The sequence below is a fragment of the Gavia stellata genome, chromosome 29 (genome assembly GCF_030936135.1).
Source record: "Gavia stellata isolate bGavSte3 chromosome 29, bGavSte3.hap2, whole genome shotgun sequence".
In the NCBI taxonomy this organism is placed as follows: Eukaryota; Metazoa; Chordata; class Aves; order Gaviiformes; family Gaviidae; genus Gavia; species Gavia stellata.
This window is the reverse complement of record NC_082622.1, coordinates 1,305,988-1,325,693: the sequence shown is the minus strand read 5'-3', so window position 1 is coordinate 1,325,693 and position 19,706 is coordinate 1,305,988. Positions and strand designations below refer to the sequence as shown.

Genomic DNA, 19,706 nt, shown 5'->3' with positions numbered 1-19,706 from the left:
TGATGAGGCAGAATGGGCTTTGCAGTGGCACAGAGGCACCTGTGAGCCCTGAATCTTCATTTTCACCAGGCTGATGAGGGCTCGTTTCCCTAACTCTTGTTGTTTTGGGGAGATTAATGTATTAGAGGCTTCTTTAAATATATCTCAAAGTCTCCCCAAGGTAATTGTCACTGCAATTGTCTCCTGAATGGCTTTCTGAGTTGCATGTATGTGCCAGAAGGTGATGTGATGAGTTTGAAATAAGCAGTACTCCATGTAGCAGCCTTGGGAGGCGCAGGTTCACTTCTGTTTGGTCGTGTGTGTGAGGACTCCATAGACGTGGAGTGGGTGGTGGTGTGTGTGCAGCAGCATTTCCTTGGGACTTGTTGGAGGTGGGGTACTTGTTTTTTAAGTGTACAGTGATGTGTCTGATGCTGTGGCATAAGAACAGATTTGTTCATTGAAACAAACAGTATGTAAAACCATTTGGAAAACGTTAAGGATGGAAGGAGAGGAGCCTTTATCTGCTGCTTCTGTGGCAGTGTCAGCACAGAGCGCGTGTGTAAGAGGCTGCAGGCTCACATCAGCAAATGGACATTTTCAGGATGCGCTTTCCTAAGAGCATAGACAATTAAATCATCCAATTACTCTCTGCAAAGGACTCTTGCAGTATTCCTTCCCGCTAGTAGCAAAGACAGGTAGTTATGTCAGTGTTTATGGTAAGGGCAATGTGACATTTTAGGTGTGTTTTTAATGTGCCTTTTGTGTGGACACTGCCCTCAGGTGCTGTGGCTGAAGAGGAGATCTGTTTTTTGGGTAACTATTGCATAACCTGATTTCCATTCCTTTAAAAAGATATGTTTTGAAGCTTAGCCTCTCAGATTGCCTTTAAGGGAGTATATTGTAGAGCCAGAAAAAAAATGAGTATTTAGACACAACAGTGCCTTCTCCTAGTAGTTCATCTGTATACTTGCTCTGGCACTTTGCAGGTGCCCAGCACAGAGTGAGGAAATGGCTGACTTTGTGAATTGCATTGTAGTTGCACAATCTAACAGCAGGTAAGAGGATAAAATAAGGCAGGTATTGTAGAGAGCTGTCTAAAATGCACGTTCTTGTGACACAGGATCCTCTGTAGAGTCTAGGGCCTTGTGATTATGTCTAAATTTTCTTTGGATCCGGCTATATATTTTTGTTTCGCATCCTCCCTACTGTGAATTAGTTGTTCCTGCTTTAGCAGGAACAGCGAGGGGCACGTATGAGAAGTCAATTTTAAGAGTTATCTCTGAAGTCCTTAAGAAGCTGACATTGCCAGTAAAAAATGCTGCTCCTGAGGCAGTACTCCAGCAGATAGGCCTTAGTGTCCCGAGATGTCTTTTCAAAATTGATGTTAATTACATGTGAGTGTGTGTGATCTGTAAACAATACGATCTCAGCACAGGGGGTTTACAGAGTTCTGGAGTCTGAACGGATGGCTGCAGTATTGCACCGTTCCCATTCAGCTGGGGCTCCTGCCCGTGGGAAGGAGGAAGCCATCGCTAGCAAGCGTGCGGGAGGCCTTTCCGCCTGCCAGCTCAGATACCTGCATTTTTACATCCTTTTTTATGCAGGGATCGAAGGGTGAAACCTTTTACCTGCCAGTTTACTGTAAAGAAACAACCTGGCCATGGTGAGGAGGCATCTATAGCACAGTCCACCTGGTATCTTTTTGAGGTGCTTGCTGTAAATGCATGAGAGTAGAGGCAGATCTCGCTGCCCTGCAACACATCCATACGGACCATGTGTTGGCAGTGGCAGGTGCGTGCTGCGATGAATCCATGCGCACGTTCTGCATGTAGTTCTTTGTCTGCAGAAGTCGTGCCTGTGTTTCTGCTGAGTTATGCTCTGGTGTCTTCCTGCTTTTTTCCTTCCTTGCTCATTCCGTGTCTCTCTGCGAGCTCTGTATCTCTGGAAAACATAGTTATGCTCTCAGTGCTTCAGTAAGTGCTGTCCGGAAAGAGGTTTCCCTGTATGCTGGGATTTCAGAGCAGCCATGTGCCCCTGACCTTAACTTCTTAACTTCTAATTCTGTTTTGACAAAAGTAAAGTTTTGTCATGTGTATTGTAAGTTATATGGGTGTTCTGCTATTAGGGTTATGATAATATAATCTAGCTGTCTGCTGGTTTCTCCAGCTTATTTAAGCCAGGAAGTTTTCTAAATTACTTAAGAAAATAGTCATTTGAGTGAAGCCAGGCCTGAGCCCTGTGGGTTCACAGGTGAGGTGTTTGAGATTGGCATGCTGCAGAAAAGCTGGTGAACACCTTCTAACATGGTTGGTGCTATTAGAAAACAAAAACATTACATGTATAAAACACCAGGATAGAAAATAGGTGACAATCTGTGCAAGTTGGCAGATGTAATTTTTTTTTTTAACCTACTCCCACTTTTCTCTACTGTATAAGAAATCTTGCTTTGAGAGGCCTAGGAAGTACTGAGCTGGACTGGTTAAGCCTGAGGATGCTTTTCATTGGAAAACTGGGGTGTTTCCTTTGTAGCTGTATCACTAGCTCCCTAAAAGAATAGTGTAGTTTTGCCAGAAGCTTGATTTTTATTTTTTTTTTCAGCTGACTTGGCTTTGTCTTTGCAAAATGACAGTTTGCCATGTCAGAACTTGTTAATTGTTTAAGCAGCTACATAGCCCTTGAACTTTTTTCCATATCTGGAAAAGTTTACAATATACTGAGCTGTGTTTAATGGCCATATGTGCCAGTACAATAACGTGTTTTTTGGGTTGTATGGTTCCCTCTGAAGGATGATGGTACAGAGAGTTCCTCTGTGTGGCAGGATTCCTGCTGTGTATTTAGCCATATGGTTTAGGCTACGGGCGCTGAAAGAGAGGAATAGTGGTGTTAATTGCAAAAGCTGTTCTGGCTCCCTGGGGAGCTTGTGCAAGGTGATCCTGCAAGGCTGTATAAACAGCTAATGGTAGGCGCTGGGGTTGTGCTGGCTTACCTTGTGCGTAGCATATCTCTTACTTGTGCTTCCAACTGACCCCTGTTCCTGTACTGGTAGACTGTTGTTCAGCAAACACTCACTGCTGGGTGAGCCTGGGACCGTGGCTTAAAACTGCTTTGTGGGTTTCTGTAACGGGTCCCAAGATGAGGAGAAGGTGTTAGATTTAGCACAAGAGCTCATCTTGTCTCCTCTGTTCCTTCTGGAGTCACACCGAAGTGGTGCCTGGGAACAAGTAGGTGCCATTTTGTTTCTGGATGACAGGCTGGGTTTGTAGGTCTGGAATCTCTCTTACCATAAAGGAAAATATCCTTCCCGTTTTCAAGTGAAATAAAGCATTAGCAGAGGCTAAATGATGGAGGTAGTCACTGCTGTTAGGTTTGAGAAAGTTAAGAGTTCCTGCTTAATTTAGCTTTATCTTGTCAGAGCTATGAATAGTAAAATCATGGGATTACATTTCATGCCAGCTGAGAATTGTGTTTGCGCTGTTTCACTCCATGGTAACCGGAAGCTGTTGTGCCCATTAAAAAAAAAAAGGCACGGAGAGATGACACCCAGCCTCGCTGCGGGAACGCTGGAGCGCTGGGTCCTTGGGGGGGTCGTTTCATACCCAAGGAAGAGTTTTCTGTCTGTGCCCTTTTTTCCTATTGCATATAAAAATATGTTGTACCTTTCTCCCCTGTTGTATGTGTATGAGAATGAGGTCTCTTTGCAAGCCCTGCTCATAGCTACTACTCCTTTGATACAAGAGCGAATGGACTGCTCGTAATTTCATCTCCAAATTTGTCATCTGGCCATTTTTAGCCTGTCGTGCTTTACAGTGTAAGGTAGCTGTACAAAACCCAAAAAAGCCCCCGCTGTAATGCGAGGGGTGTTGTAGCTTGCACAGCTAGCCAGTGTACGTCCTCCCCACTGCTGCCTGCATTTCACTTTTATCTGTGGTTGAGTGAAAGGAAGAAAGGAAAGCTTGGCAAGTAACCCTTAGGTTTCTATGTGCTGAGAGTACAAAAGGGGATGGCTTGGGGGGCGTGGGGGGTGTAAAGTTGAAATTGTTCTCAAGGGAATTAGGCTCAGTATTAATGATGTTAACTTGTGCCTTAACAGAGGGCTGTACACATGATATCTTGTGGGGGTTGTGTACCTGATTATTTCAGGCCCTGTGTATCTGTGTAAATTATTACAGTTAATTGCTCCTATAGGGCTGTGGATGAGATGGGTTTCCTGAGTTAAGGATCTGTGTATGCACTATCTGATTAGATTAAGTAATTTTGGCAGCCTTTTTTTACTGGGAAGTGGTGCTGGGATGAATGGCTAAATCAGAATTCTTTTCCTATGCTTGTAAAATGTGAGGATTTGCCAGTATCTTGATTGGTTTAAATTTGATTTTCCCTTTCTTACTTAGGTGAGAGCTCAATTGCTTCTAATAAAGCAGTATTCAGAAACATAATTGATGGGAGACTTACACAAGGTATGTAAACACAGCACTGAAAACTATCTGTTCGAATAAGCTTGTTCCATACGTACAAGATTTCTGTGGACAAGCATTTACGTCTGTTTTGTAGCCTAGCAGAGTGTAGGGATAGCCTGTTCTGATGGCTCGTGCTTACAATAACTCCATGATTTTTTTTTTTTTAAGAACTTTTAATGTTATACCAAGTCATGGAAATCCTTCTCTTTGTTTTTCCCTGAGGTAACAAGATGGAAGTTAAGGTAGAGATAAATCAAGTGCTGGCTTGAGAATAAATATGTGAATGGTTTTGCTTTTTGCAGCTTATAAATGAAAGTTGCTGGAGCTTGTATTTTCATAGGTTAAATGTGTGAAGAGTAGTAATCCTTTAGGACAGATTCAGTTTTGGCTGTAACTGTACTGTGTATTTCAGAAGATATTCTCAAGAGCCCCAGAATCAATTGTTTTTTACATTACTTGCTGTTTCTTTGGAAGCATAACTTCCACATTTTTCTAAGTGCATTGTGGTCACTCTAACGAGGGAAATACTGGTGTGCAGAGTCTGCTGGTTTCCAGACTGCGGTGACCTGAGAGGGTTGAAAACTTCACTGGAGGTCACAGTTTATTCTTCCATTGCTGTGGGGGGAGTAGCACAGTAACTTCAGTTATGCACAGGTTTGAATTCTTTCGGTTAACTGATTTGTGAATAGTTTTCTTATGTAAATTGGACCATTTCTTGCTTCCCTTGGGAGTTCTGAAACTGCAGGCACAAGGATTCACAGACCCCCAACGGTTTTGACAAGGGTTCAGTTTGCATCCAAAAACTGCTCAAAATAGTAGGGCTGCACTGTGAGGAAGCCATTAGTTTTGAGAAAGATCTGTTTTTTTTGCTTGTCTGTCCCCAGGTTGTGTAGGTTTGGAAGCAAAAAGCTGATGAAATAGGTTTTCCCTTTTTTTATTATGGATGTTTTTCTTCTGTATTTAACAGAAAATCCAGCTGCTTGACTTTTGTAACAAAAACATCCAGATTTCTAATCAGCTTTTTCTTGGATTTGTTTTCTTTGAGCTCCCTGTCACTGAACTGTCTGAATAACAATGTAAGACTTTTTAAGCTCAAAGATATACAAAACAGTTTTTAGCCAAGTAACTAGTGTCAGAATTAAAGTCACCAATTTGTGTTTATAGCTGGTCAAATTATTTGGAAACGGATTGTTCAGCACTGCAGTCTGCAGAATCAGTCCTTTTTGGAAGAACCTGTAAATAGTTTTCCAACCATTCTATAGAACCTGCTTCTAATTATCTGAAACCAGGGCTGGAGCTCAATATTAAACTTCTTTAGGGATTAGTTTAATTGTGTGAAAACCTAAACATGCTTGAAGGGAAATTTTGATTTTGAAAGTATATAGACTAGAGAGAAATTGGAACTGCTGTTGACAAACTAGTGCTTCTCTTGCCATGGCAGAATAAGCTGAACTTTTTTTTCCCCCAAAGCGTGTTTGGCATGTATTAAAGTAGAACACACTGTTTTGGTTTGGGGTTTTTTGTTGCTTTTGTTTTTAGCAGTCTTGTCCAGGAAAATTCTTGTTGAGGAGGTTTGGTAGGTGTAGTTGTAGGCTTTAGTTTAACTTGTGTCATTAATCTCCTGAAAACATACACTGGATACTTGATCTAGAAAGAGGAATTGTTCTGCTTTTTGTTACTGTAATGAAATTTGAACTGGATGATTAGAAATAGCATTTAAAGTTGCAGTCCACCAGGCTGGCAGTGGGAGCTATGCAGGTGGCTCTTTTTTCTTCCCCTTAAGTGTTCTGTTGGTATCAAGAGCATACTTAATTTTTGGTGCAAGACCAAACCTTAGCTTGAAAAGGAAGAATCAAGTAGAAAGTGAGATTATTAGACTTTGATTTGTGAAAGCAACGCCAGCATGTGCTTTCTGTACCCTGTACGTTACTGCTGGCATTTCCAGTGTGCTCTGACATGTGGATAGCTGCAACTTTTTCCACTTCAAGTAGGTTCACAGGAAAATCTCCTGCAGCTGCAGTACAAAGCTTTCTGGGAAATAGATTTTACATAGCGGTCATGCATAGCAAGGTTAATCTGTCACGCTTCTGGACTGCTCTTTTAGAACAGGAGCTTTAGTTCAGTTCAGTATATTGATGGTTGTCAAACTTAACTGATTTAGGAATATTATTTTCAACTTTTAATTTAATGTAGGAATTTGTGATAGTCAAACTGCTATGGTCATTATTTTGATTTGCTCTTCGATAAAACACACATCTGGGAGCTGCAAGGGAAGAGCAGGTGTCATGTGTCTTCGTGCTTCGTTGGGTTGAAGGGAGATGGGGTTCAGGGTGTTGGCTGGCTGTGTCCCTCTGTATGAGCTGCCAGTGTGCTGGGATCCCTGCAGCAGCCTCAACAGGTGCCAAGAGCAAAGTGCTGCTTGGGCTGCAGATCTTTCCAGGGAGTGAATGTGCGGTATGAAAAATACCCTTTTGGGGCACTTGCTGCAGGAAAAGAAAAAAAGAATAGCTCTTCTTTTCTTTGCCAGGTGCATGTCTAGTAAACAGAGATTGCTCTGATTTGACACTGGTGTCAGGCTGCTTTTACTAAGTGTGTTGAGCCTGAGTACAAGAGGAAGTACTAAGGATCAAGTCTGTTACTGTTCTACGTGTGTTTTGACATTAGCCCCATAGCTCATGTTTGGCTTATTTAACCACTTTGTTTGTACTGGTGTTATTCAGTGTTCAAGCAGCAATTTGGTGTTGGACATAGTGCAGCTCTTATTCTGTAGGTAGATAGTTAAATAGAAACAAGATCATACTGAAATAAATTTTAAAACATGCTGACAGTTTTTAGTTACTGTTGTATTTGATACTTTTTATTTCCTATTTTATTTTGTCATTGTATCTTAACTAATACCTGGCAGTTCTTAATAGCAGTATTCTTACCCAAGTCTTCTGACATATCTACAGATGCCACTTACCTCCTCTGCTTCTCTGGGAGGCAGGTGAATTAAAATGCACGGAAGTGGTGATTTTTATAGGGTTCTTAATTACAAGATCATGTATAGGACTGGATTTCTAATTGCTTGATCAGATTTTCTGCCTCTGTTAGGCCCTGATTTAGGTGATTACTATTGTTTAAGTTTATAAATAGCTAATTTCTTATTTTCAATGCTTTCAAAAAGAACACAGCGCTGACATTTCTGTTCATGTCAGCATTTTCCAGCATCTTTGATATCTTTGTAGACTATGAATTGGGATAGAGGGTCAATCAGCAATGAATAATTTTTATGTTCTGGGGTTTTAAATTATAAAGAGGCAGTTTCTTGGCTAGGACAAAGGCTGTCACAGTTTAAATTGATGTAAGCCTTTCAGGTGTCTTATCTGAATGTTAAAAAACTTATTTTGTGGGAAATGAAACTGGTTTTTTACTATGTAGTTCTGTGAGGTTTTTTTATAAGTGTATTTTTGTAGTGATTGCTGTTGCCTTATATACAGAGTACACTTTGTAAGATGTTTTGTAGGATTTTTTTTTCTTTTTCTTTTTTTTTTTGAATTAACTAATCTTGTTTGGGTTTTGGAGCTCAGGATTATAAGTTGTAGAGCTGGCTGAAGGAGAATTAATTATTTTTTTGTTCCCTGATAATGAAGGCTGTTGTCAGCAAATAAACTAGCAGTTCAACTGTTTCTCCCAAGCTGAATGTTTGTGCTAGCAAACACTAAATGGATGACAAGATGCCCAGGCAGGAATGATTTCTCTAATGAGGTGCTATGTTGTTTGCTTTGGGTCTTACAGCAAAATAAACTGTAAGTTTCATTAAATGCTGGCCAGAAAGGAACAAGTAAATTTTTGTTTTCCTACCACAATTATGTAGAGCTTTTTACAAATGCTTTTACAAAATATTTAATATTTGCAAGTTAATGTTTTGTAAACACTGTGTAATAAATTGAAACTACTGTAATGCATTTTGCAGTGCTGTGCACACTTCTAAGGTATGTACATAAGCCATCTCACTTGTTTCCAAATGTTCTTGGTGTTTATGCTCAGTGTATTACAGATGAATATGAAGATAAATTAACTGCTTCTTTTGGTAGGGACATATCTGCTGTGTTTTTCTCTGTAAGCTGGCAAATTGTGGTGCTATGTGGTATAGCAATCCTTGATGACATGATTGAGATGGAATGATTTCAGCTGTAACATTTTGTTAGATGGCTTTTCTGTACAGGGCTGTGGTGGTTCTGTTCTGCTTTAACATCTGTGAAAGGTCTGAAATAATGATGAGTACTGCTTGAAAGACTTCAGGAAAAAAAAAGAGTGGAAGATGGAAAGAGACAGTCATAAAGTGATACAGGCCAGTTGGAAATAGGAAACAAACTCCTGGAAAAAGGCATTGTGAAAACTAGAACTGTTCTTCATTTGACCCATGTCTTGGCATATAGAAATGTTCTTTACAGTGTTCTGGAATAACAAACTCCTGGACTATGATTTCTGCTTCAGCAGAGAGCGTTCAGCACGTTTCCTACTTTCCTTTCCATATCTGGAAGAAAGGTTAGCTGTTCTTGTTTGTTGTGTGTTGTCTTGGTTCATTTTTTTGTCGTATTGCTCTGAATATGAGAACAGTATTCTTCTACAAAAGAGAATTCAGCCACCTTTTTATCTGGATGACACCTGTGTGCAGTGGATTGTACCAAGAGCTTGTGGTAATGTTGGTGTTTGGGGAATAGGTGAAAAAACAAACAAAACCCATATGTTTTATCAAAACACAAGAAAAAATTGTTATGGCAAATTTTTTTTTCTGGTAGCCACTGTGAAAGGCTGAACGTCAAAGGTCTTTGTAAGGTAAAAGGCAAGATTTCTCTCTTTTACGGACATTTAGACGGACGGATGTGACAACAGTAAAAATTGTAAAAAAAATGTGTGTGGTGTTCTTACTTAGCTTTTTTCAAAGGTTGGTAAGCATGATTTAGAAAACACTAAACCTTGCAATACCACCTTCCCTCTTGGGTGAGAATAGGACTTAATCACCATTTCAGAGAAAGTGTAATCTTCAAGTAGCCTTGAAACCTTTTTTCAATGAAGTAAACAGAAGAAATGAATAGCTTTAAACAAGTGTATTTTATGGTTGAACACAGAGTAAATTACATTCTTGCTGTTAGATCAGAGGTTTAATAACATGAAGTAACTTACGAGGTTGTGTTTACTGTTGTTTTCTTTTTTAAAATTACGCCCCTCTAGCAGTGCATGGAAGGACACTGAAAATGTAATTGTAGACCTGTCAAAACAGCTCACAGTGGATTGGTGGCACCTTTTGAAGATGGCGATATACTGATGGATGAATTTGTCAGGAAAACAATTGTTTCTCTTGGCTTGTGGATTCTCTTTAACAATATGGGAAAATACTTAGTCCTGAATCCAGTAAGACCATACAAATGAGCTGAGAGAAATTACTTCAATACAGCTGTACAGATGTAATGGCAGCAATTAGTATGTATATAACAGGAGATGGGATGGGGGGCAGGGGAGGTGGAGGAATAAGTAGATTTAAAATTTTGAAAGCTTGAATAACCGTTTTAAAAACTACGTTCTTCATAAAAATACATGAAAGAATACATGGTGAAGTGGGCGATGAACTTTTGCAATGTACGTGCTCTGTTGAAATACTTAAGATATGATGAATGTTTTGGGTACAGCACTGGATGATGGCTTAAGGAAGCTAGACTTCTGTTGATCGTTGGTGGCAGTAAGTACAAGAATGTACATACAAAGATGCTTCAATGCATTTTCTTCTCATTTCAGGTTTGCTTCCTGATTTCATAATTGACAAAGCTGAGACGGTGAAACCCAACTGTTGAAGGGTGCAAGGTGTGAACCTGCTCAAGCAGGTAGGACACAATAGAAAATAAAATCTTCAAAAGCGGTAAAACTGCCTGTCTTGGGATTTGGAATATACCTTCTTGTATCTCCTCTGTCATGGGCATACTGCAAGTTAAACTGTATCAGCTGAATTCTTTTTTTCATTGTTAATGTTGCTGTGCAAAAAGGACTATACAGGTTGTGAAGAAAAAAGTCAGCCTCGTGTCTTGGAATGTTTTGATTTGTCTTTCCAAATAGCTGGTAAATGTAAGGGTAAAATAGAACAATTTTGTGAAATAATCTTGGATGTCCTGGAATAAGTAGTACCTGCTTTTTTTTTACTGCTACATTGACTGATTTTTGGATTTACACCCTGGTGACTTTAGGGAGAAAAGGGCTGCTTACCCCTATATATCTTAATTGGCCAGGCCAGATTATTAAATGTCGTACTGATCTAAAGTGTTAAACCCCCATATTCCATTCCCCCACCCCAAACATTTGTTCTTTTGCTGAAGCATTGCAGTGATTTTAGTCAGTGGCCATAAAAGTTCTCCTTAACTATTTTGGATAATTGAATTCGGAAGCTGTGGTAGCTAGTGGAAGTGTACAGCAGTAAGAGACTCTTGATAGTGACTTTTTCTCATTGCTGCGGAGTAGAGTTGAGCTGTTCTTTTGCATTCTGTCAGGAGACTTAAAACAGGTAAAACATTAACTTTCCTGACACTGTTTCATGTCAAAAGTTTGTCTTCTGGGCAAAGTCCATTGTGGTGGCTTAGTAGGAGCATTTGCTCTTCTGTTGTTTTCACCTCTTTGCGTGGTATGATGGATTGCCGTGAGGATTTAGAAATGGAGAAGGCAAACTTTGCTTCTTGAAATAGCCTCCAACTTTTAGGAAACACTTATTTTGAGTGAGAGGCTTCCAGGCTGTTGGTTCTCCATCTCAAGCTCCCCCCTTATTTGTCAGTAGGACTCATATGAGTGGGGTCACAGAATCAGTCTGGATTAAAAATATTCTTGTAAAACAGAACATGTGTAACCTTTGTCGTGACATGGATTAAGTTTAGAATGTAGATGAATAATTCATTGTATTGGCTACATGGGTCTTGTTGCTAAGCTAGTAATTTGTCAAACTGCACGTCAACAGAAATATCCTCAGAGACATCTATGTTAATTTTTGTTCTAGTTCTTTAAGAAGTAGAAGTGGATCTCTGCAGAAAACCATCCACAAAGGTTACTGTTAAACATCAGAGGCTTGACTTTGGTCTTTGTCTTCACTTGGTAGATGACTTGAGTTGCCTACAATTCACAGTATGGGTCCTATTTGGATAAGAACCTTAGAAACCAGGCTTTTATTGCTTTTTCTTTGTAGATGTTAAAGATTCACAACAGTTTTATAAAGACAAAAGTCTTGTAGTTCTTGACCAGAACTCATTCTCTACTGCATTAGCTTTCTTTTGTGTCTTCCCTTTCTGAATGGCTCCATTTCTGGTGTGGCCAAAAAAAAGTTATCTTAAAGCAGCTCAAGAACTTCAAGAATGAAGTAGCTTGTATAAATATTACCAAAACTACATGCAGAACTGATAGACTTGTGTTGCCTGCTTTCCTTCACAAGAAATAGGTTTGAAGAGTTCCAGATGTATGCCTTTGGGGTCAGGGTGGGAAATCTTTGATGCCAAGAAGGGGATATAAGTAACGTGGCAATGTTCTCCTGTGAGAAATCAAATTCACTGAAGTTACTGATTGCTGTCAAAGGCTTTCACAGCTCAAGTAAACCCTCTGCCTTTACTTCCATAAACTATGGAAGAAGGATTCAAAGCAGTTTACTCCAATAAGAGATGTTTGCCAGTTTGAGTCTTTCTGTTCAATGAAGCTTTGGCTGTTCCTTATTTTCAAACAAGGCTGAACTTAACAGCTTTGAGTTGGTGGTACTCACAGCACATGGGAATCTGCAGGTTTTCATGTTCTCTGCAGAAATGTCCACGTTTCTTACAATAGGAATCTAAAAGAACCTATAATGCTTAGTAATTTGCATTGGCAATGTACTTTCAGCAGACTAAACAGCTAGTGGTTAGATTGACTATTTTCTTCAGTGACTGACTTTAGTGATTTCAGATCTGGCTTGCAGTGAACGTAACTAATTTTAAATCTGTGTGGTATGAGTGCATTTAGCAAACTAATTTGGAATACAAATTGTTTCTTCAGACCTGGTGTGTGTTGAATTATGAAGTATGTTATACAGTGTAGTTTTACAGCAGATAAACAAGCTGTCAAGTGTCTGTTTTCCAATAGGGTAATGCCTTACCAGAACTTTTAAACTCAGCAGACTCAGGATCAGTGCTGATATTTTTGGATGTAAGACTATACTACTTGGGAAGATCTGCTGGACAGCTTATAACTGGGTCTTCAGAAAAGACAAACCAAAAAACAATTTTGAAAATTCCTGGCAGTGTTTCCAGGAGTGCATGCCCTCCAGATGTGTGCAGTCACGCTTGTCTCTGCTGGGCGATGGGACCTGGATCAGGCAGCAGGGATCAACAGTGTCCCTTTCAAGGTAGAGGTGGAGCTGGTGTCATGGGAAGGCAGTTCTGTAGCTGTAAGCAGGAAGGAAATGTGACCTCTGGCAGAGCAGACTGCTAACGACAAGTCTCCATAGCACTGTGTAAATGCTTCTACTGCAGTCCCCGCTCAGGACCAGACACATTTTGCTTTGCAGTGTTTCAAAAAGCAGCATCCCACTGTGAGGCTGTATGCATGTGTGTGCTTTGGGGACACAACATCATGTTCAGTGGAAAAATCTAAATGTTAAGGTAAGTGAGCAGCCACCGCTGCTTTCACAGTTTGCCTTTGCTTAAATTACAGGCAACTCTTCCTTTAAAATCAGAGTAATTCTTGGGATGTTTTATAAGAATAGATTCTTTCAGAACAGTTTTTTTGCTTACCAGCTGAACACATTTTATCTGTCAGTCATTAATTCTTAGAACAACTAAATGTATATCATAATAAGTTTACAACTGCAGTGTTAACACAGGGGAGCTGAAATGACTCCAATATTTAGTTTGTTTAACCTTTTGAGTGCTGATAGAGCATAGCAACTCAGTTCCTATTCTAGTAGGAGTTACCTCACATGTTAGGAATGAATCAACTTTAAAAATATTGACAAAGATAAAAAAAACTTTTAAGACAAGAGAGCTTTTGGCACACATCACACATACCAGACTCATGTTTGGTTAGTAAGTGCTGTGGATCAAAGTAAAATACAAAGACTCTTAAACAGCTCAAAGCAAGTGATGTTTTGAAAATATATTTTGAGGCCTTCTCAGGACTTACTGGCACATACTGCCACTTTTACTCTGCTCAGTCAGTCAGTGTAACCATGTGCTTTTCTTGGAAAATTATTTCAGAAGAGACACAACAGAGAAGAGCTGTGGTGAAAGCTGTTTTAATGATGTTAGTCTATTAAAATATTTCAAGCAGTATGGAGTTCAGTGTAAATAAAGGTGACTTAGAGATGGTAATGTGTTGAAGTGTAGTTTGTTCTTGAACTACAGGGTTGTCATTTAATAGAGAGCTATCCTGGAATTACACAGCTTATGGAGTATATTTGTAATCTCCTTACAGAATATAGCTTTTTTTCTGTGTTTATTGTATCAAAGCCCCTCAGGATTCAGTTGGGAGCAGCTCTCTGATTCTGAGAGACAATTTAGATCATCTTCCTATATCTTCTAGTTTTTCCTATTACCATTTGTTTTTTCTGCTTCTCTTCCATGTTTTGGTTTACTGTGCTAAACTTTTGATTGTTTTGGCCAACAGACTAGGAAATGTTGCTGTTTCAACAGATGTGTTTAGTAAAATAAAAGGAAATATTTATAAATGGTCCTTTCACGCATTCTTTCCCTGAAAAATGACCATACATAAGAATGAACTTTGCTTCTTCAGTGGTAGTGCTTTTTGATTTTCATCGCTGGTGCGATTTATTTTTTCCTAATAAACCAGGAAACATTAAAACATTTTTTTCCTGCATACTTTCTAGTGTGGAATATATTAAAATACTTCAGTTGAATTGATACAGCATCTTTAGTACAGTGAAAGGGAAGAACGGGGACATGTAACATGATTTTTAAAATAAAAGCCAACTTCCCATTTTTGGAAAGTACCAGCTCTCCTGATGAAGAACGACCCACTTTCGCAGCAGTTGCTCCTGTGACGGGCGTTGTGCTGTTCCTGAAAGTGCCCTGGCAGTAGTTGGAGTATTTGGTAACCATGTATGTAATTTGGCTTTGGCGAGCGACTTAAAGTGAAGACATTGCAAATCAGTCCACTGGAATTTGCTTAAAATGGATACAGCAGCAGAAATACTTGATGGGTTGTGTTTATATACCTAAATGTCTCTATTTTTAATCAGTAGGTGAAAAAAGGATAAACTTTTACTCACATAGTTCCTTTTTTCTTTCTGGATCTAATTCATTAGTCACTTTTGTAGAGAAGTTTATTGATAGCTTTTATGCAGTACTCAGTTAATGCAAATTTTGTTTTTACAATCCTTTTCCGAATTCCCAGACCAATCTTAGCTTTTTCCCTCTTCTAGAATGTGGGTGATGAATATTGCAGAGTGTTTGTTTCACAGATGCTCAGGTTTTTGCAGTTTGCTGTCAAAATGCCTCTTGGTTCATTTCATGATTTGAGAAGCTTTTAGCCATTGAAAAAATAATTAAAATAACTTACAGTATATAATCTCTGGACCATCACAACAATTATTGATGCTCAGTTTTCTCAGGGACTCCATAATCTCATGTACTTGCACAGTGTTTTTTATTCTCTCCTAGGGCAGCAGAGGCCAAGGACTTCTGCTTACTTAAATAGAGCAGATTGTTAAGGGGTCTCAAAGCCACAGGCAGTTGTGGCCTGCTGTATGTGTTAAAAACATCGATTAGATTTTTACTATATGTTCCTTTGTGGCTTTCCTGTATTTTGAGCTTCCGTAAGTACCGTGAGAGATACGCAATATTGTACTAACTTTGAGGGGACAAAATGTAATTGCTTGTAGAAATTCCTAAAGAATTCTGTTAAATGCTAAGTAAATTGCTTCTGACGTTGTGAATGAAATTTATGTATTGTTTAAAGAGAGCAGGTTTTCTTCTCAGCTTCGTCAGCTACCTCTGGAATTGCAGACTTCAAATCTTGATACCAACTGCTAGTGTGGAATACTTGACAATCCAAACAACTCAGACTAGCACTTAGTCCCTTTTCCAGCCCACTACTGAAACCTCCCGTTTCTAGGAATGGAAATAAAGGAGGCTGGGAATTCAATCTGAGGAGCAAGAGAGTAGAGTCCCCTTCCTTCTTGCCAAGTCAGGTCCCAAAGCATTTTCCATTTAAGCTGAAGAACTATACTGGAACCAACAGGGATTCAAAAGCTGGAGCATATTTTGCAGCATGATCAAATTTTAAATTGTGAGGAATTTTGTTTATGGCTGGATACAGTGATTAAATAGGTCAACTGTTACTACAGTTGAGAAGCACTGTAACGTCTGGACAGAAAAGGCACTAGAGCTCTCCTGACCCGTCTCTGGTATGCTGGGTTTGCTGCCACCGCCCTTGGTGGAAGGGAGGTCACAAAAGGAGGTTGTTGGTAGCATGAAGGGGGAAAATTTGTGAAGGTCCCTGTCAGAAGCTGCAAAACTCTGTGTTATGCATTTGACTCTTTTGGCTACTGACAGGAAGATCTGACCAGCTGAAAGAAATACAGCATCTTGGATTTTATCAAAATTTGTGCCAACCTTCAAATGTAAACAATATGACACTCATCCCTCTTTACTAGTCCTGAGTATTTTTTCTTTCCCTGGAGGTAAGAGATGATGAAAATCTTGCTCTTTGATACAAAGTTGATGCTTACAAGAGAACAGATCAAGCAGGTTGTAACTGAAACAATTGTGTGGTCAGACTGTATTCCCTGGAACATCTTTTAAGGGACTCTTTACCTGGATACATTCCTGAAAATAGCCCAGGTAATTCATAATTAGAGCTATTTTGAGTCATTTAATGCTACAGCGTAATCTCTTCTGTCTTTAGCATTTGAATGATTCTGTGAATACTTGGAAGGACATCTGAATTATTTTGGCTGCAACAGAACTCCTCGCTGGATGATACACGCTTGTAACTGATCGTAGCAACCACGTAAACTGCACAAGTGGACAGGACACGTATGTCCAGGATTTAACCTGAGCATTCACAGCGAGGCAGATCTGTGCAAATAGGGTTTTAGTCATGTATCTTGGATTATATTTTTTGTTCATGATTCCTTCTGAGAACTTAGAGAAGATGGGGGAGGGAGTGTTTTGGTTTTTTGATGGTAAGCCTTTTTATTTCTTCATTGGTCTTTAAACGAGTGACAGCTGGCTTTATTGATGGTGATGTGACTGAAATGAAATGGTTTGTCTCTAAAGGTGTTTGTGCTTAAGCTAGCAGCATGGCCTCTGCCTGTTCCTGGGTTTTGCATTAACTTGCTGCTTTCAACTGTAGCACTCAAATTTGTAATTACTCTGGGTTGAAAACCTTTTATTCTTTTTGCAGATTTCCTCCTTAGACTGAAATAAACCTTCCACTCTGAGCCCAACACCATTCATCTGTTATTAGACAGCCACTTCAAACCAGTCTTATCAAGCTTCATGTCACTCTGTAGTTTGTCAGGCTGCCAGATGTTGCTTGTTCTCTCAAATCTGCTACATGACTTCATTTTTTCAAATACTCCTATTTCCCTGTTTCCTTCAGGTACAACTGACAGGCGTTTGCAAAGATGTCTAAAACTAACAAATCAAAATCTGGATCCCGTTCTTCGCGTTCAAGGTCTGGATCGAGATCACGCTCACGTTCCTTCTCCAAATCTCGCTCCCGTTCTCGTTCTGTCTCGCGGTCAAGAAAACGCAGACTTAGGTAAGTGTGTGCAGCTCTGAAGCTGAAGGGTGTAGCTGTTTTTCCTCTCTGTCCTGTTCAGATGGTTTGTCACTTAGTTCTTTTCCAGAGAAAGACTTTGATTAGATTCTAGGTTAGATAGTGTCCTCTGTCTTAGGCTGTTTCCTGCCAACCTGAGCTGTTTTGAAGTGTTTTCAATGAGCTAGAAAATAAATTGTGGCTGTTTGTCAGCATGGTCAAGGTACTTCTTTTGAGCCCTTAATCTGGTCTCTGTAACGTGTTTTTGGTGAACAATAACTTTAGTTTTTTGTGCAGGTCTTTTTCCCCTGATACGAATACTGACAGATACTCTAACGTACTGTTAGATCAGAAGGTGTTTTTTTAGTATAGCTCATTTTGTCAGGGCTACAGTCCACAGTGAAGTTGTTACAGGCTTTTTAGACTGGGTCCTTAGAGAAGACCCCTGTACTTTGTTTTTCCTCCAAGGTATTAATAGAAGCCTGTGTCAAAATGCATGTGTTTGTTTTTTTCCCCCATGTTCTTCTGCAGTTCTTAATTGTTGCTGTATGTAATGGATAGCCTATTGTGCTTTTCCTAATGCTAAGTACGCGCAATCTCCGAGATCGTTTCCTATGTTAAAAGTACTCATGATTAATGATGATGTTTGAAATTGGCAAAGCACAACGAAGTGCAAAAAATCATACTTTTTATCCTGACTTGAGATTATTTTGAGATTTTGCTTTTGATCAGATGTTTGCTTTACTGCTGTGAGAGAGTTTAAGTGCGTGTTCCATAGCCAGAGTGGGAAAGAAGAGTTGGGAATGTCTGTAGCAAACCATGCTCCTTTGTTTTTTTAAACATCTTTGGGGTTTTTTTTTAAGCTTTTAATGTAATTGATCCCAGACTTGAGGGGCCTTTGCAGATGTTGCATGCTTTCCCCCTCTTTCTAAAAATTAATTCAAACGAGTTTTAATGTTAGTTTAAGATACTGGTATGAAAGGTAGGGGCAATTTTTGTTGTTGTTTCCCTGCCCCTCCCCTCAACATACAGGAGTCAGTTAACAGAAATTATAATTATGGGTGGATAAAGTAGATAAAGTCAATTTCACTGCAGTTAATTTTGAGAAATCATTAATGTGAATAATAGTTGTTCTTACCTCCTTGAATTGCTTCTGATTAGGCCAGTTAAAGGCTCATGACTTTCCTGGATATCAGGTTATCTGGTTTTTCCTTTTCTTTTGGCTAAGCATTTTGTATCTGGCAAAAGCATTCCAGTTGGACTGGGTATAATGATGTTCAGCTGCTTTTTCATGAATCTTAAATTAATAACACATATTCTGAAAATTATTAGACTGTAAACACATGCAACAGTTAACAATTAAAGAGATTTTTAAAATGCAGAGACTCTAATAAATGTACAGTTGGAGAGAGAAGGACCATGACAGAACTAAATTAGAGGCGGAGACTTGAGTCAAACAGAGTTCTTTGCGGAAGGAAGCTGGAATACTGGAAGATATGTGGTCATTTGGGAATATCTGCCTAGCTATGAAGGAACTTTGACAGTTGAAAACAAAGCCACCCTGTGCAAACATGATTGTTTCCTCTGTGCTGCTGCTGAATCTACTTGTGCTTTGTAAATGACTCCTTTTTAAAAAAAAAAGAATCAAAATGGAGGGGGTCAGTACAGACAAGTCATCTTGTATGGCGTTAGGATATTCTCTGAGGTAGGTCTCATGTGGTATCTTGGCATACAAGTCCATTATTGTGTACTTCAGCATGCACCACAAAAATTGTTTTACTTTTCATTTGGTAGGTTTACTGTTTGTTTTATGTTTGCCATGTTGGAGTCTGCCTAATGTTCTTGCTTTCTTTATGATTTTATTTTTCAGTTTTACCTACTGTAAAATGGTAGGTGCATTAGAAGTGGAACAGTGGGTATTAGCTGGCTAGCTACAGGAGCTGGCAGAGCTGGGAGAATTACTACTTGCGGTGTTTCTTTTGCATGAAGTTTACTGTATTTTTCTAAAAAGATTTTTGTAAATAATCACTGCAACTTTTGGAGTTAAATTTTTCTGCTTCACGCCTCTCTTAAAATGATAGAACAGATTTTGGAAGTGGTGTACAACAGGTCCGTTGCTGGTAATTCATCACAAATGCAGCAGTTGTCTGAAAATGGGAGCATATGTGTTTAGTGCTTTTGACTGTCTGCCTCTGTGCTTATCCTTCTCGTTGTTCTTCGAATGAGGAAGTGTCTCAGATAAGTTGCGTAGGTTTTTTGGTTGTTTGAAGTAAAGGGTGAAGCATATGTTAAAGTTATCATTGAACTGTTTGCTAACAATAACTACGAGTAAACTGTTCCCTGTTAAGCTGTAATGTATTTGATAGGTGGAAAAAATAAAAGCAGAACTAAAGTTCGTCTCTGCATGGGTATACGCTGATCTTGCAGGAATTCTAACGACAGTGTTGTATTCCCTTACGTTATGGGGGTTTGGGGTGTGAGCAGAGAGGGAGCAGCAGTGAGTTGTGT

The 19,706-nt window shown here is 39.4% G+C and overlaps 1 protein-coding gene across 1 annotated transcript in view; it reads left to right on the top strand.

Annotated features, from left to right (window-relative positions):
• Positions 1 to 4,383: 4,383 nt before the first annotated feature.
• Positions 4,384 to 19,706, top strand: part of THRAP3 (thyroid hormone receptor associated protein 3) — a 28,397-nt gene continuing 13,074 nt past the window's right edge. The window contains exons 1-3 of the mRNA XM_009818468.2: positions 4,384 to 4,436; positions 10,215 to 10,300; positions 17,040 to 17,201. Of these exons, the coding sequence (XP_009816770.2) occupies positions 17,065 to 17,201 (137 nt within the window). The 5' untranslated portion in view covers positions 4,384 to 4,436; positions 10,215 to 10,300; positions 17,040 to 17,064. The remainder of the gene's footprint in view (positions 4,437 to 10,214; positions 10,301 to 17,039; positions 17,202 to 19,706) is intronic.